Source organism: Hipposideros armiger, unplaced genomic scaffold (genome assembly GCF_001890085.2).
Source record: "Hipposideros armiger isolate ML-2016 unplaced genomic scaffold, ASM189008v1 scaffold_137, whole genome shotgun sequence".
Classification (NCBI taxonomy): domain Eukaryota; kingdom Metazoa; phylum Chordata; class Mammalia; order Chiroptera; family Hipposideridae; genus Hipposideros; species Hipposideros armiger.
Genome location: NW_017731487.1, coordinates 2,191,953 through 2,208,261, shown reverse-complemented (window position 1 = coordinate 2,208,261; position 16,309 = coordinate 2,191,953). Strand labels below are relative to the sequence as shown.

Sequence of the window (16,309 nt, the reverse complement as noted above, 5' to 3'; positions counted from 1 at the left end):
GAGAGAGAGGGAGAGAGAGAGGGAGAGAGAGAGAGAGAGAGAGAGCGCGAGCGCGAGCCAATGTTCAGTTAGAACTGACTGCAGCACTGGTGGTTAACCTTAATCTAGGAAGATTACTAGATAGACTGGAAGGCAGGAGTGGAAGATGGGACTTGCTCTCTCCTGTGTGCCTCCTGTTGGGTTGGCATCACATGCCAACACTGCTTCACCCTGGCAGTACCAAGTGGTTCCAGCAGAGTGGGGGGATTCTAGTTTGTGGTTTTCCGAAACTCTCAGGAGCAGTCTTGTTCTATCTCGAGGACCCCAGCACCAGCATAGCAACCCCTTAAAGGTCTGCTGTTCAGCCCTAGAGTGTTAGCTCCATAAGTAAACCTTCCTGCAGCCACGGCCTCTCTTATTGGTACCTGAGTGTTTTTGCCTTTTCAGTTCTCTACTACCTGGTTAATGACTCTTCACATTAAATTTTCTCGATTAATATAACTAGTATGGTCTGATTGCTGTCCAGACCCTGACACAGTCTAATGCCTATTTCCCATAATCCAAGCAGCTGGCCTAGGACACAGCCAAATATCAGCAAGAAATGGGGATTAGCAAAGTCCAACACCCCAGAATCTGATGCCCATTTGAAAACGCTGTCAGATGTTCTCAGGAGGACTGACAATGCCCATCTGGCATAAGTCCCCACAATACCATTACCAGAGTCCACAGCCATGAAACTGTAGAGCGCCCACCCTTGTGACAAATAAAAGGTACCCAAAATTTTAGTAAAAGATGGATACTAGGGATGGGAAAACTCAGAAATGGATGGCAAGTTTCTTTGGAATGATAACACAAAATGAAATTTAAGTACTTTTCTCTAGTAAATTCAATAGTGAGTACAATGTTTTACCTTTAATTGGACTCTCTGTGCACGTGTTTCTTCTATCTTCTGTCGGATCTTATCTTTCCTATATTCTTCATAAGCAAATGGATTTACCATCAATTTCACCTTTTCAAAATGGAAAAAAAAGAATCATATTTAGCAGCACATTTCATATATACCACAACTATTATGTCAACAATTAGGCAGATCTCTTATAAATAATAAGTATGTTTCATGAAAATGCCAGTAAGTAGAGGAGAAATGGCTCTAGATTGCTCATCAGTCACCTAAACAGTTGCACTTTTGTACTTACCTTGTGATAGAGTCTTATATCCATGAAAAATCCATGCATGTATGCCCGGAGAAAAGGCGATCCAATGAGATGTGTGAGCCCTGCAGAAAGTTAATCAGAAGAGGACAGGTCCTCATGAAATCTTGACTAAAATTTAAGTTTTTCTTGGAAAACAATTTAATTATAATAAGATTTCACTTTTGAGTAAAAATTTAAGGAAAATTACCAATCTTCTTCAATAAATATGGAGAAAATGTAATCCACTTTAACAATATCATCCTTACTTATTTTTAATGTAATAGTAAGCATAAAAATGAAAAAGTCTTCAGGAACCACGACAGGCTGGTAAAGAACGGTTCCTTATGCTAGAGGTTCTCTGATTTTTTGATTCCATGAACCAGTTCAATTTTTAAAATAATATTGGGATCCACATGAAGTTGCCATCTTTTACGCTGCCAAGTAGGAGGAGCAGCAGTGATTGCAAGATCACTGTTATCTCCCAAAATTTCCAAAAACAAAGGACACTATCACAATAATAATGTAGAAAGGGAATGTTTTTTTCCCCAAGAAAGATCAGCTGACAACTTTGTACCAACTTATGTAACCACACACATGCCCATTAACATATATATTCGAGGCACACGCATTCATCATGGTGAACAAGACACTCACTCCTTTCGCCCTGCTCTGAACAATGTCTTTCCGAGGGTTTCCTAGTTTTGGTAGATTACATTTAGAATTAGTGGTGCTGGTTGTCAAATAAGGATCCTCTGCCTGTTATAGAAATTATTTACTCATTGCAAGTAACTACAGAGAGAACGGTTAGGAGAACGTCTACCTTCAGAATAAGACCACGTGTGATAAGCCCATAAGAGCAGCAGCTTTAGCTGGCATAATACTAAATGCCTATGTTTCCAAGGAAAACATTACCCTGGTTTCCAAATTTTAGAAATAAACATCCCTCTCGACCTTAAAGGTTACTAGGCAAAACCACACAGGTGTACAAAATAGTACACATTATAGGACAACATCAGAAGGCAAATTTAGGATAATCTCATAAAGTAATGATAAGACTTGGTCAAGAAAAATACTTCCCTAGAATTCACTAGGTCGGTAAAACTCCAGGTAAAAAATTTCACAGTGGAATCTTAAAAAAAAGGGGGAGGGCTGAACCTTAATGAAATGCACTGATATACAACTATCAGCATTTGGGTACCTGCATGTGTGTTTTTATCATTTTTGTTTCCTCTATTAAGTATGTAAAACATTTATGTCATAGTATTGTTCCCATTCCAAGTTAGGTCATAAATAAAAACCCGCAGAAAGCTTTTCAGATTGAAACAATTCTAAACAGAGCATCTGACAGCAGCATCTCCCATAGTAGGCTCTACAGAGCACCAGTCCCAAGAGATCTTCTGAGAAGAAACGTTTCTGTGATGGAAAAATTTGGGAAACGTTTCCTCCCCTTTCTGGAGAGTTACAGCGCATGAAGACATTACGGCTCAAAGAAGTCTGTTAGTAAAGAAACTGACTTGACTTGACTTAACCTAGCATTTCTCAAACTCATTTGCCACAAATCTCTTTAAATGATAGTTAACAGTCACTTATTATGTTTAGACACCATGCTGAGTACTTTCCAGGCATTATCTGACCTAGTCTCCAAGCATCCCTATGGGTGGGTGTCATTATATTGCCATTTTATAGATGAGGAAACCAAGGCATAATAAGGTGAAGCAAGTTGGCCAAGCCAGAAGTTTTGGGTCAGGTCCTTCTATAAGCAAACCTAAAAGGGAGCCAGAGTCATTTACTTGCAGCCTCTGAGATTTTTCAAAACCTTATTATATTCAAATAGTGCTTGAAAAACAAATCACTTATTTCTTGACATTTTTTTCTATCATAGGTTGTACGCTAAAAAAAAATTTGTCCTGGGCCGGCCAAGTGGCTCAGTTGGTTAAGAGTTGGCTTAAGAGCACGAGCTCTGAGCAACAGGGCCGCCGCTTCGATTCCCACATGGGCCAGTGACGCTGCACCTGAGCTGAGCTGTTGCTGAGCTGCCAACAGGTGGCAGGATGGCTCAGCTGGTGTAACAACGAGATTGCCTGATCGATGGTGGGCTACGCCTACCCGAAACTAAGACTGAACTCGGCACCTCGAGCTGAGCTGCAGCCTGGATGGTTCAGTGGATAGAACCATCCACGTGTGTTTTTAACAACAAGGCTGCTGGTTCGACTCCCGCATGGGATGGTGGCTACGCCCACCCACAACTAAGACTGAACAAAGCACCTTGAGCTTAGAGGCCATGAGCTGCCAACGGGAAGCCAGATGGCAACTGGTGCTCTCCACAACTAAGATTGAAGAACAACTTGGCTGGTCCCCTTCCCCAATTCCCCAACACTGTTTCCCTCCCCCAATTCCCCAATAAAATCTTAAAAAAAAAATTTGTCCTCATTTAAGATATAAAAAAGCTTCAGTAAGTTGAATTTATCTGAACGTGTCTCTAAGCAGAGATTACAAACTTGACAAAACGAGTATATACTATGTTTAATGTCTAATTTGGCAGAAAGAGATCTGGAAAATCAGATTAACATGACTTACCACTTCTAAAATGTACAAAATTAAAAAGCAAACAAACAAGTAGAAATAAAATAATTTTATAATCATTTTATCATAATTTCTTTTACCTAAATTTTCAAGGTCTTTCCTGGTGACAAATTTATAATCATCGTAAACTGTGCTTTCTGGATTCTCTTCTAATTCTTCTGTCAAGTTGTCTAAGAAGGAACACCACCTGGGTGCAGGACCCAAAACCTGCCGGAGGTGATGAAAAGGTTAGCACAGGCACATTCTCACCGGTCAACTAAGAGTCATTTTAGACCAGATCTCCTTAAATATAATTTTAAATCCATGATTCTTTCAAAAGTATTGAAAATAACTGCAATATGCATAATCAACAAATATATAATAGAAAAGAATAAACATTAGGAAGAATTTAGGCTTGAAAGGGGAAAAGCTCACTTAGTCTGGGATACAAAGATATTAATGAATAGTTTTACATTAGAATTATGAAAATACAAATAATCCAGGTACTTATAATAACACATCCATTTATCTACCACTTCTCTTACTCAAAACAATACTAGAATCTACAAATGCATGCTTGGTATATCAAGAGTTTTTACATTTGCCACTCAAGACAAACAAAAGTCTAAAAGGAGAATTACCTTTTTTCAAGGGTTTTCAACTAATTACTTAATAATTACATTCACACTTCTATGGTCCACTTCATTTAATTCATTAAAAATTAAAATTCTGGGGCCGGCCAAGTGGCATGTTGGTTAAGAGCTGGCTTGGTCGCCAGAGGTCCCCACATATGAGGGCCAGTGACACTGCCCTCCACAGCTAAGATGCTGAACAACAGCTCAACCTGGAGCTGGGCTGCTGTGAGTCGCCGGCGATGGTGTAGGCTGCAGCCCCTGCTGCAGTGGGTTGCCATGGGCTACCGTATGTAGCCAGCAGCCAGCGTGAGCGGCCAGCAGCCGCAGTGAGCTGCCGTCCAGAAGCCGGCGACTGATCTGCCTCGCCCAGGAAGAGCGCAATGATGGTGCCAACTTGGGCCAGTGAAGCAACGTCCTCCACAACTAGACTGAAGAACAAAAGGACAGCAACTTGTCTGTTCCCCTTCCCCAATTAAAAAAAAAAAATCTTAAAAAAAAATTAAAATTCTGTATAAAAATTCTTCAGACTTAATCTAAAGAGAGTTGCCAGTTATTCCCAAATGAAAGGTTAAGGAACAAAGGACTGAACAGAATTTATAACCAACTAATAATACACGAGTGCATCAGATTGTAATACAATTACTTCCATAAAATACTGATTGCTTTTTACTTTTTTGCTCTTCGTACAAATCTTTCAGGGCAGATGCCTCACCCACTGAGGTCCATGCTTACCCAGAGGGAGCACTGCTTGCTCGGTGGGACACCTATCCTATTGAAAGCCTCTGAAGTGGAGGCTTTCAGAAGAGACGACACTGGGCTCTGACAGAATGGAACTTCCACTGACTACCTGCCTGTGAATTTTGCTAGTAATCAATTATACAGGAAAAAAAACAGAAATCATAATGGAAATTATTAAATCTAGCTTAAACTTTTTGGAGGAGGGAAGGGGGGAGGAAGACAGTTATAACAAAGAAAAATGGCCCCTAGTACCCTCTTCAATAAAATAAGAAAAAGTATATGTTAGATATAGCCATACTGATTTAGTTATATTATTTTGCCTGATTAGAAGGGTGACCCCACCTGTACCGCCAAAGGCTATGGAGCTCATAAAAATGAAAAACAACTCTTAACGAGCAGAGGAGGAGTCCTATCAAGAAGTTTCATATTAGCATAATCTGTTTTATTTTTGAAAAAAGAAGTAAAGGTTTTACACACTAAGTGTTTTGACCACATTTTAAAAAGAAATTGCTAAGATTTTAAGCAATTTTAGGACAGTAGTTGAAGTCAACAAATATAGATACTAAATACGACTACACATAAAGTACTGTGCTAAAGCCAAGTCCCTGACTGTGGTCTCTCTGGAGTTTAGAAACAAGCTGGAGCAGAAAGACGTGTGTGCATGCACAAATACACACACACACACACACACACACACACACACACACACACGCACGCACGCACGCACGCACACACAGAGCAGACACTCATGTACTGTTTAAAGCAATGTACTGAGACTGCACTGAGTCCACGAGGAAGACAGGTGAGGGCTGGAGGAAACAGGGCAGGTTGGGACACTGAGTAAGTATATCTGAAAGAACTTGGGTTGGAAAGAACACATGAGCAAGCTGGGAAAATCACGGGCAGCTGCTGAGAGGGAGAGCTTAGGCACTTGCAAGTATAGGGGTACCTGCCTCCCATCAGTCACAGATCTTTCCATGCCGTGCTCTACCGTACATGTAGGTGTATGACCTAAGACAGCAATCGGCTCTTCTTTTACGCAGGAAGAAAGTACACTGTTACCACTTTTCAGGAATATAAGATCCAAGATGCTGTCCTCTTGGGAGGGTTGGAACTTCATCTGTTTTAAATGCTTAATTTCCAGTACTTAGAACGTTTCCTGCCAACTAGTAGGTGTTCAATACATATTTCATAAATAAATCTATTCATACATACAACATGTACGAATGCAGTCATGAATTTCATGTGCATAAGGCACTAAGACTTAAAGGGCCCTGTTTGGCAAAAGCATTTTTTAAATTGTCTAGCTGTCCTTATACAGATAAAAACACTCAAAATACCTCACTATGAAACTATTGGTTATAAGAACACATTTTGGTAAAGGCGGACCTACTTTGCCTATGTGAGGGGACTACCAAAGGACCTCATGATAAAGTAATGGGTTGTCGGAAAAGTCATGACGCATTTTTGAGACAAAAAACAGAAAAAATACGTCATGACTTTTCCAGCAACCCAACAGTATCACCTTTAAACTTGAAATCAGTCAGAATCACGGGCTTCAAAGACAATAAAAACATTACACTGTGTTTACTGACTTTTCTTACGGGGAGGAGGGAGGGATAGAAATATCAAAATATCAGACCAGGTCTGAAATTACTTTCACATAGCCCTTTTTTATAATGTTCCAACAACATTCCTCGTGATTAGTTACCTAGGTTCTAATGGAAATGTTTTAAATTGCCTCTCAGGGACAGGTCTGGTTATGGTAAATAATCTCTGCCATCAAATTCATGGCCATTAAATTTTACAGGAGGAAATATTTCCATCAAAAACAAAATTAAATCTAATGGGTTGATTTTATTAACACGTTTCCGTAGTTCCTTTTCAGAGAAAGAGAAAAAACAAAACAAAACATCAGAACAATCATAACAAAGGTGAAATTACTGATTTAACTGGCGTTCACCTCAGGTTTTATCTACAGTAGAGCTTTCCTCAAAGTCTACCATTAATTTGCAAAAACAGTGGCTGGCTTAACCACGCGCACTGCTCTCCAATATATCTAACATGACCACAATATTAGCTAATTAATGTGTAACAGTTCCTTGCTGACTTCAGTCATAAAATATGGTTAACCTTCAGCTAATCCTTGACAATGTATTAATTTACTTCCTAAATTTCAGGCTTTACAATTTGAAGAAAATATCCTTTTTAACCACTGGTATACTATTACTACTACATCAAAAGCTTCTAGTTTTCTGTATTGTCCTTATATTGCTGTATTATATACTTCAGTCAAAATTGATTATTGCTTGTTTATATTTTATGCACCTTAAGAGTTTTGACTGTTTCAGAAAATTAGTAACGACTGTTCTATTTTAAACTTTTATTATCTGTTAAGGACATTCCACTTTTTATTTATAAAAATTTCCTAAAGTCACAGGTCAGTAGAAGTAGAGACCTGGAAACTGATTCGTCAAGCTGCCATCAAGGGGTACTGTGGGTCTCTTAGCAGGTGTAATGCCAATCTTGTCAACCAACCTAAAAGGAAACACTTGGTCCTTCAAAATAGGAAAGACTCTTTATCAGTGTGCTATGGGAAGGCCTTGACTCAAATGCAGCCACGTATCTGCTTGTTCTAACCCAATAGAGCAGAAGAACCAATTTAAAAATACATCAAGATACATGCCATGTGCCCAAGAACATCTGCCTCTATGATGACAGTCGGCCTTTAAAATGTTACTTATATATGCTTAATTTTAAAACTCAAAATTCTCATATATTCTGGTAATTGACAAAAAACAATGAAGTGTGGGGAAAAAGAGGATGAATAATAAAATTCTCAGGGAGTTGACAGAGAAGGGTACCCTGCTAACTGTACTTTTGAAAAACTACTGTGTCATACCCCAAAGCTGTGTTAAGGCAGAAATAAGGACTGAGAATTACTAGATGGGTGGTTTTAACCGACCAAGGGTGATTAAAATAACAACAAAGTATTATTAATATTACTGGAGACAAAAAAAACAAACTGTACTAATTCAGTATAAATGCCACCATTTTTTTTAGATTTACTTATAATGCTAAAATTATAATTTTATTATTTTCCTATTAATATGAAAGAAAATAACTGATAATAGAACAAATAAATTTGAAATTATTATCTGGAGTTTATAACTAATAATTTAAAAGACACTTTAAAAAGCTTTAGCAACAAAGAAAATTCCTTTTTTTTAAAAGAAAATTCTCCATTACTCCATTTGGTAGCACTATATCAAACAGAGTAAATAACTTTGAACCAAAATGAGTTTATGCATGGGAAACTTAACTAATATATAATTACATCACAACACATGGAAGTATATATCTAAGTATATGCAGTTGATTTTTAAAAATATTCTTTTAAAAAATTTTCCAAATGCAAACATACAAAATGCAGCACACAGTGTGAAGTGGGACATATTTTTGAATGATAATTAGAAAGAGAATGATGATAGTATGAGAGCATCACATCACATGGAAGAAGGACTTCAGTATATTCTACTAAGTTCAGACAAAAAAACTAAACTCATTAAATATAAGGAGGTAGATTTTCATTTATCACATACTTATGGACTTCAATAGTTAGTATGTTCCAGGCACAGTATACTGTATGAAATTAGGCAGTAGAATGAAATCCAATAGGAAAAGAGTTGTTTCACATACAGCAATACTTGTGTAGAAGGAATAGATTGTTAATTTCCTCAACTTCATTCATTCATTCACTCGAAAGATTAAGTGACCGTTTCCTAAAAGGTCACTGCTAGCTTTCAGGCCGGCGGAGTGGTGCGCTGGTTAAGAGTTGACTTGGGACGCCAGCTCTGAGCAGCAGTGCCCCGGTTCGGATCCCACATGAGGGCCAGTGACACTGCGCCCTCTACAGCTAAGATGGTGAACAACAGCTCAACCTGGAGCTGGGCTGCCATGAGTCGCCGGCAACGGCGTAGGCTGCAGTGGGGCTGGCCGGCAGCGGGCGTGAGCTGCCGTGAGTCACCGTGAGCGGCAGTCCAATGGCCGGCGAGTGACTGCCTCATCCGGGAAGAGCGCAATGATAATACCAACATGGGCCAGTGAAGCGATGTCCTCCACAACTAGGCTGAAGAGCAAAAGGACAGCAATTTGTCTGTTCCCCTTCCCCGATTCCCCAACGCTGTTCCCCTCCCCCAATTCCCCAGTAAAAATCTTTAAAAAAAAAAAGGTCAGTGCTAGCTTTTAAATATCAGTAAAACAAAGTCTGGAAAACAATCAAGTACAATATTTTGTGATTAGTGCCACAGAAGAGCAATTTTAAAATGGTTCTAGGGAGCCCTTTATCTGCTGAGGCAGAAGATCAAGATAGTGTTGAAGGAGAAAATGCTACCTTGAAAAAATTAAGAGGTTATGATTTTATACTCAGTAAAACATAACTGCCATATTAAATAGTTGGAATTTAATGCTATATAAAATTGATATATATTTTACTCAATTATACAGAAGATGCCTGGTTAGAAGAATTGTCAATTTTACATGATCTTATATTACTACAATCCTAGAAACTCAATTTAAACATTATTTGTTATAATAATATCATTGAACAGATAAGAACTACACTAACTGACAAGTAACAAAGAAGAATTTGAATATAAAATAATTTTACCACCTAACAACCATGTTAATCATCTAAGTATTTTGTTATAGAACTGTCTTCAGGACATTCTAAAAGTAGATATAAATATCAGTTCTGAAACTAGAGCAATGATAAGAATAAGAATAGCAAAAATAAGTAGCAAGAGCAACTCACACTGTAAGAGGCATGGAGGTTTTATTATTCCCTTTAGAATTTTAACCCACGTCTAATCAGAAATCTGTCACTCTTACTATAATATAAGCCATAACTTTTTATCAGAAACTACTGGGGCCAAAGGAGTTTAAAACCCAGGGGTTTTTTTTGCATTTTAGAAAGGTAATACAGTATATGTACACTTTATATTACATAAAGTCTTCAGTGGGGTCTGGGTGAATGGTCGGTCCCTAATCAAACATAGTATCTCTGCAGCAAAATCCACACATTTTCACACCGGTGACTTGGGATAAATAAAGACTAGAAAACGCCCCATCATTACATGTCAAGTCTGAGCTTTAATGAAGCAGGTCAGGTCAGGTTTTTGCCATCAATGAATTATAAAAAATTTTCAGGGCTTTTTGGATTTCAGAATTGCAGATCAGAGACAATGAAGGTATACTATACTGTAAATATCATTAACCACTATTACGATTAATGATAATTTTGCTAATTGCATAGCTTGCATCTCCAGTAGAATTCTGCCAACTAAGAAGACCAACTCTGCAATACATAAATTCAAAGGAAAATTTCCTTTTCAAACTTTTCTTCCATTACTGGTTGAAAGGCACCAGCAGGTATTTTCAAATTCTGACAGCTAGGGCTTAATAATAACTGATCACAAGCTTAAGACAAGAGAGACGGCTGGGTGAGCCGAGGGAGTGTCCATGCATTTAAGCATGTAATTGCATTTGCAACATAACGAGCTGCCTAATTGCATGCCTGAGTTTATATGCATTAGCGTGAGTAATTATGAGTCATTTAAAGGTACTCTGCGTGTGGTGCTTTGTTCTCTTATTCCTAAAAATCAGATTAGCAAAGAAGCAATTTGATTTCAACATTTTAAACAATTTATTGAAAAAGGAGAAAAATTTGCCATGATTTCAATTTTGAAAAGTGGTTTAGGCAATGAAATAAAATGATAAGTCTCAGAGACAGAAAGAAAACTGAACAGAGCCTCAGAGATCTGTGGGATGTCATCAAACAAACCAACACGCACATAATTGGAGTCCTAGGAGAAGAGAAACAAAGGGGGCGAAAGAATATCTGAAGAAATAATGCCCCAAAATGTCTCAAATTTGGTAAAATAATAATAATAATACACACATTTAACAAGTTCAACTCCAAGTAGAATAAATCAAAGAGAGCCAAATCTAGACACAGCATAGTCAAATTGTGAAAAGACAAAGAGAGAACCTCGAAAGCATCAGGAGAAAATGATGCATCACGTAAAAGGTATTCTCAATAAGACTAGAAGGGGATTTCTCATCATGTAAAAGATAACTCCATAATGCAATAATTATAAATCTAAGTTGATACGCACACAATGTTTAAAGGTATAATATGAAGCAATAAATGCATAAAAAGCAGGGAAATGGGGCTACATAGGAATAAAGTTTTTGTATACTACTGAAATTAAATTGGTATTAATCTGAACCAAATTGCTATAAATTAAGATGTTAATGTAAACTCCAGGGTAACCACTAAGAAAATAACTCAAAAATATATAGTAAAATAAACAAAAAGGGAATTAAGTGGTATACTAATAAATATCTATGTAACACAAAAGCCAGTAATGAAATTGAGGCACAAAAATGACATAAGACATTTAGAAATCAAACAGCAAAAAAAGCAGACATAAATCCTACTTTACCAGTAATGACAATAAATGTAAATGGATAAAAAAAAAAGCATGACCCAAATACATACTGTTTATAAGAGACACATTTTAGATTCAAAAGCACAAATAGGTTGAAAGTAAAGTTATATGACATGGAAAAAGATATACCATGCAAACAGTAGTCAAAAGAGAGAAGGATGTCTATACTAAGATAAGACAAAATAGACTTAAGATAAAAATTGTTACTAGACAGAAAAAAAAAAGATTTGATAACAATAAAAGGGCCAATACATCCAGAAGATATAACAACTACAAACATATATGTATGGACGTAAGAGTCCCAAAATACATGAAGCAAAAACTGAAAGTGGGAAATACAACATTCAACAATAATACCTGGAGATTTCAATATCCCACTTTCAATAATGAATAGAACAACTAGACAGAGGACAGCAAAAACACAGACTACCTGAACAACAATGCAGCTAACTAACTAGTTCTAACAACAACAGACATCTAAAGCACCCTTTATACAGTAAGAGCAGAATACGCATTTTTAAGTGAACATGGAATCCTCCAGGGCACACCCTATGCGATGCTACAAAACAAGCTCAATAAATTTAAAAAGACTGAGATCAAACGAAGTATGTCCTCTGGCCACAATGGAATAAAATCAGAAACTAGCAACAGAAGGGAATTTGGGAAATTCACAAATATCCTTTATATATTTCATAGAAAATCGAACCCAGTAGCATATAAAAAGAATTATATACAATTACCAAGTGGGATTTGTCCAAAGAATGAAGGGCTGGTTCGACATATGAAAATCAAAAGAAAAAAGGACAAAAGCTGCATCATCTCAAGAGACACAGAAAATGCATTTGACAGAATCCAACCCCAACTCATGATAAAACATTCAACAAATTAGAAATAGAAAGGAACTTAACTTCTAAAAAACATGTATAAAAAACCCACAGCTAACATCGTACTTAATGGTGAGACTCAATGCTTTTTCCCTAAGATTAGAAACAAGACAAAGGTGTCTGCATTCCCCACTTCTATTCGACATTGTACTGGAAGGTCTAGCCAGGGCAATTAGCCAAGACTATGAAATAAAAGGCATCCAGAGTTTGGAAAAGAAGAAGTAAAACTCTTTCTACTGGTAGTGCACTCATTGCTGTACCCTAGCAATGAACTAGGAAAAAATGAATTAAGGAAGCCATTCCATTTACAATAACATCAAAAAGAATAAAATATTTTATTCTTAAAATAAATTTAACTTCAAAATATTAAGACTAAAACTACATTGTACACTGAAAACCACAAAACCTTGTTGAAAGAAATTAAAGACTTAAATAAAAAGACATTCCATGTTTATGAACTGGAAAACTTAATTTTGTTAAGACTGCAATACTCAAAATGGATCAAGAACCTAAAAGTAAGAGCAAAAGCTATTAATATAAACTCTTTGAAGAGAACATAAGTGTAAACCTTCTTGTATTTGGATTATAAAATTCTACTTTTCCTAAACCTGGATGAGGCAATGGTTTCTGAGAGATGACATGATAAGGAAAGTGAAAAGACAACCCACAGAGTGGGAGAAAATATGTACAGATCCTCTATCTGATAAAGGTCTAGTATCATCTAGATTCAAAGGCTCAACAATAAAAAGACGAATAGCCTAATTTAAAAGTGGGCAAAGATTCGAAAAGACATTTCTCCAAAGAAGATATAAAAATGGCCATCAAGTACATGAGAAGATGCCCAACACCATTCATCATTAGGGAAACCAGATCAAAACCCCATTAAGGTAGCAGGCTGTACCCACCAGGCTGTCTATCAAAAGAAATGGAAGGCGACAAGCTGATGATAATGTGGAGAAATCGGAACCCTCATACACTGCTGGTGGGAATGTAAAATGGTGCAGCCACTGTGGAAAACAGTCGGGCGGGTCTTCAAAAAGTTAAGCATAGTTACCATATGATCCAGCAATTGTACTCCTAAGTATATACCCAAGAGAACTGAAAACACACGTCCACACAAAAACTTGTATGAATGTTTAGCAATGTTTATTTAGAGTAGTCCAAAGTAGAAACAACCCAAATGTACATCAGCTAATGAGTGGATTAATAAGATGTGTATGCATACAATGGAATGTCATTCAACAATAAAAAGGAATGAGGTACTGATACACAGTACCACATGGATAGATTTTGAAAACATGCTCAGTGAAAGAAGCCAAACACATAAGGCCACACATGGTATGACTATTTATGTGGAATGTCTCGAAGAGGCAAATCCACAGAAATGGAAAGTATATTAGTGGTTACCAGGGGCGGGGGAGGGGACGTGAAGGGGAGGTGGGGAGTGACTGGTCAGGAGCTCCCTTTCGGTGATGAAACACTGTGGAATTAGATGGCGGTAATCATCGCACAACACTGAATATACTAAAAACCACTGAATTATACACTTTAGAAGGATTAACTTGATGGCATGTGAATGACATCTTCATAAAGTTGTTATTTTGAAAAAATCTAATTAAGGATCACACACGGCATTAAGTTACTATGTATCTTGAGTTTCCTTTAATCTAGACGAGTCCCCCACCTTTGCTGCCCTTCAGGGTGTTGACGTTTTCTAAGAGTGCAGGCCAGCTGATTTCTAGAGGTCCCGCCATCTTCATCTGCTATTTCTCAGAATTAGAGTCAGTTAAACATAGCTGGCAAGAAGGCACAGGTGTGGTGTGTGCCAAAAGAACACTTAAACCGTTCCCACATTAAGCATTTGGCTTTGCATGATTAGCATTTGTGAAGACACATGCCTATAGTGTTTTATTTTCATACTTTTGTATTTTTTCGTTGGTATTTTTGGATTTCTGGTATAACATGAGTTTCAAGGAAAGGGGGTCCAATAAAGGTTAGTCTGGGGCCCAAAGCTCAGGGCCCAACAAGGCCATCATTCCTGATGGAGCTGCCCGGCCCTGAGCTGTAGGAGGCCAGCAAGATGCAAGCGGTGCTTACCACACTCCCCACCCCTTTGCTCCCCCCCGCACCCCCCCACACGAAAGATGAGCAGGATTGGGGGTAGGGGCACACCTCAGTTCTTTCTAAAGGAGCTAATATGAAATTACCTTTTAGCAAATATCTGAAAAGACCAAGCCTACAGATATACTATCCCATTTCATTATTTCACCAAATGAAAAGACCTACAACATCATACCACTCCTTTTCTTTTTAAAACTTTTCAATTTGTTTGAAGTGCTAGATTGCAAGAAAACCTCTGGGAAACCAAAGTAGCAATTTACTGCAAACTAACTGTATATCCCCACTGGAGATGGGCTGGTTTTGAGCTTAGCGACATTTAGAACACACAGCTTAGTGAAAACCAAATAGTCCTGCTAAATTTAGGAATAGGAAAATTGAATTACTCTCAAATGAACAACTGCAATTTAAGAGAGCAAAAATTTTATTCAAGACCATGAAATTGCTTCATAAAACAAATCTCTTAAAATTCTTTTTGAAGTATTCAAACTGCATTATATTTAATCTAAGTAATTCTAGGTAGAATGAAAAGCTTTACATTTGTCTGCTTTCCCTGAAAGTTACAATGCCATAAAACGCATGAAAAGATCCTGGGGCGGTGGGGGGGAGCGGCCGGTTCGCTCAGGTGGTTAGAGCGCAGTGCTCATCACACCAAGGTTGCTGGTTCGATCCCCACATGGGCCACTGAGATGCGCCCTCCACAGCTAGATTGAAACAACTACTTGACTTGGAGCTGAAGGGTCCTGGAAAAACACACTGTTCCCCAATTAAAAAAAAGAAAAAAAGATCCTCAGCTTCCATCTTCTTTCAATTCTCAAGAAAACAGAAAAAATATCTTAAGATGGTCACAATCTTCTTCATTGGAAAAACATGTTTCTTTTAAGGTCTCCCATTCATTCTGTCCTGAAGAGCCTGGCCCAGCACCTCTGCCACAAATCAGCATTTGGTGTTTACCATCACATTCCACTTTCCCGCAGTTTCCTAGAGCTCACATCAGGGTTTGTAGTTAACAAAACTCCAAGCAACATTCAAGTCCTCTACTTCCAGCCTTTCCTCTCCCAATTTCCTAATTACGCTAAAAATACTCAACCCTGATGGCTATGTCTGCACACATGCGTACACACAACTACCCCATGGGTGCTGAAGGCACTAGGCCAATTTTATCATATGAGAATGCATTTATCTTTTTGATCACACACCTGGTAATGAGCACTCTCCAAGATCTTGTTGTCATTTTATTCCTGCCAAGAGTTACACAGATGGCTTGAGCGTGCTATCCTGGTTACCACATCAGTAGTTTCCTGGTTCTATCCTACTTCCTTGAAGGCAAAGGAATTTATTAATAAAATTTCAGCATAACCTTATGCCTTCCGATTCTTAATTCTGATGTCTATGTAAAAACTAAGGGTATCTTTAATATTTAAAAATATCTAGGGATGGAAACTTTGCAGAAACAAAGGAAGAATAAAATATTTTGAAATTTATGTTCACTTTTCCTCAAGCACCTTAACAGTGCTATTTTAGGAGGGTCCAAAGATATTTGGCCACCATTTAGCAGTTACTGTTTATCTACAGGTTGCCATGCACGGGACTAGGAAATCCTGAAGAATACAACTTAAATTCAAGCAAAATAAGATTTGCCATATATCTCTAAGAAAGCTAAGGACAGCATTATCCTGGCAGAGCAA

At 37.8% G+C, this 16,309-nt stretch overlaps 1 protein-coding gene across 1 annotated transcript in view; it reads right to left on the bottom strand.

Annotated features, from left to right (window-relative positions):
- NOL10 (nucleolar protein 10) overlaps positions 1–16,309 on the bottom strand; it is an 80,292-nt gene that overhangs the window by 17,841 nt on the left and 46,142 nt on the right. Inside the window, exons 14-16 of the mRNA XM_019650050.1 lie at positions 3,836–3,962; positions 1,176–1,255; positions 890–988 (exon numbers count right to left, since the gene is read on the bottom strand). Of these exons, the coding sequence (XP_019505595.1) occupies positions 890–988; positions 1,176–1,255; positions 3,836–3,962 (306 nt within the window). The remainder of the gene's footprint in view (positions 1–889; positions 989–1,175; positions 1,256–3,835; positions 3,963–16,309) is intronic.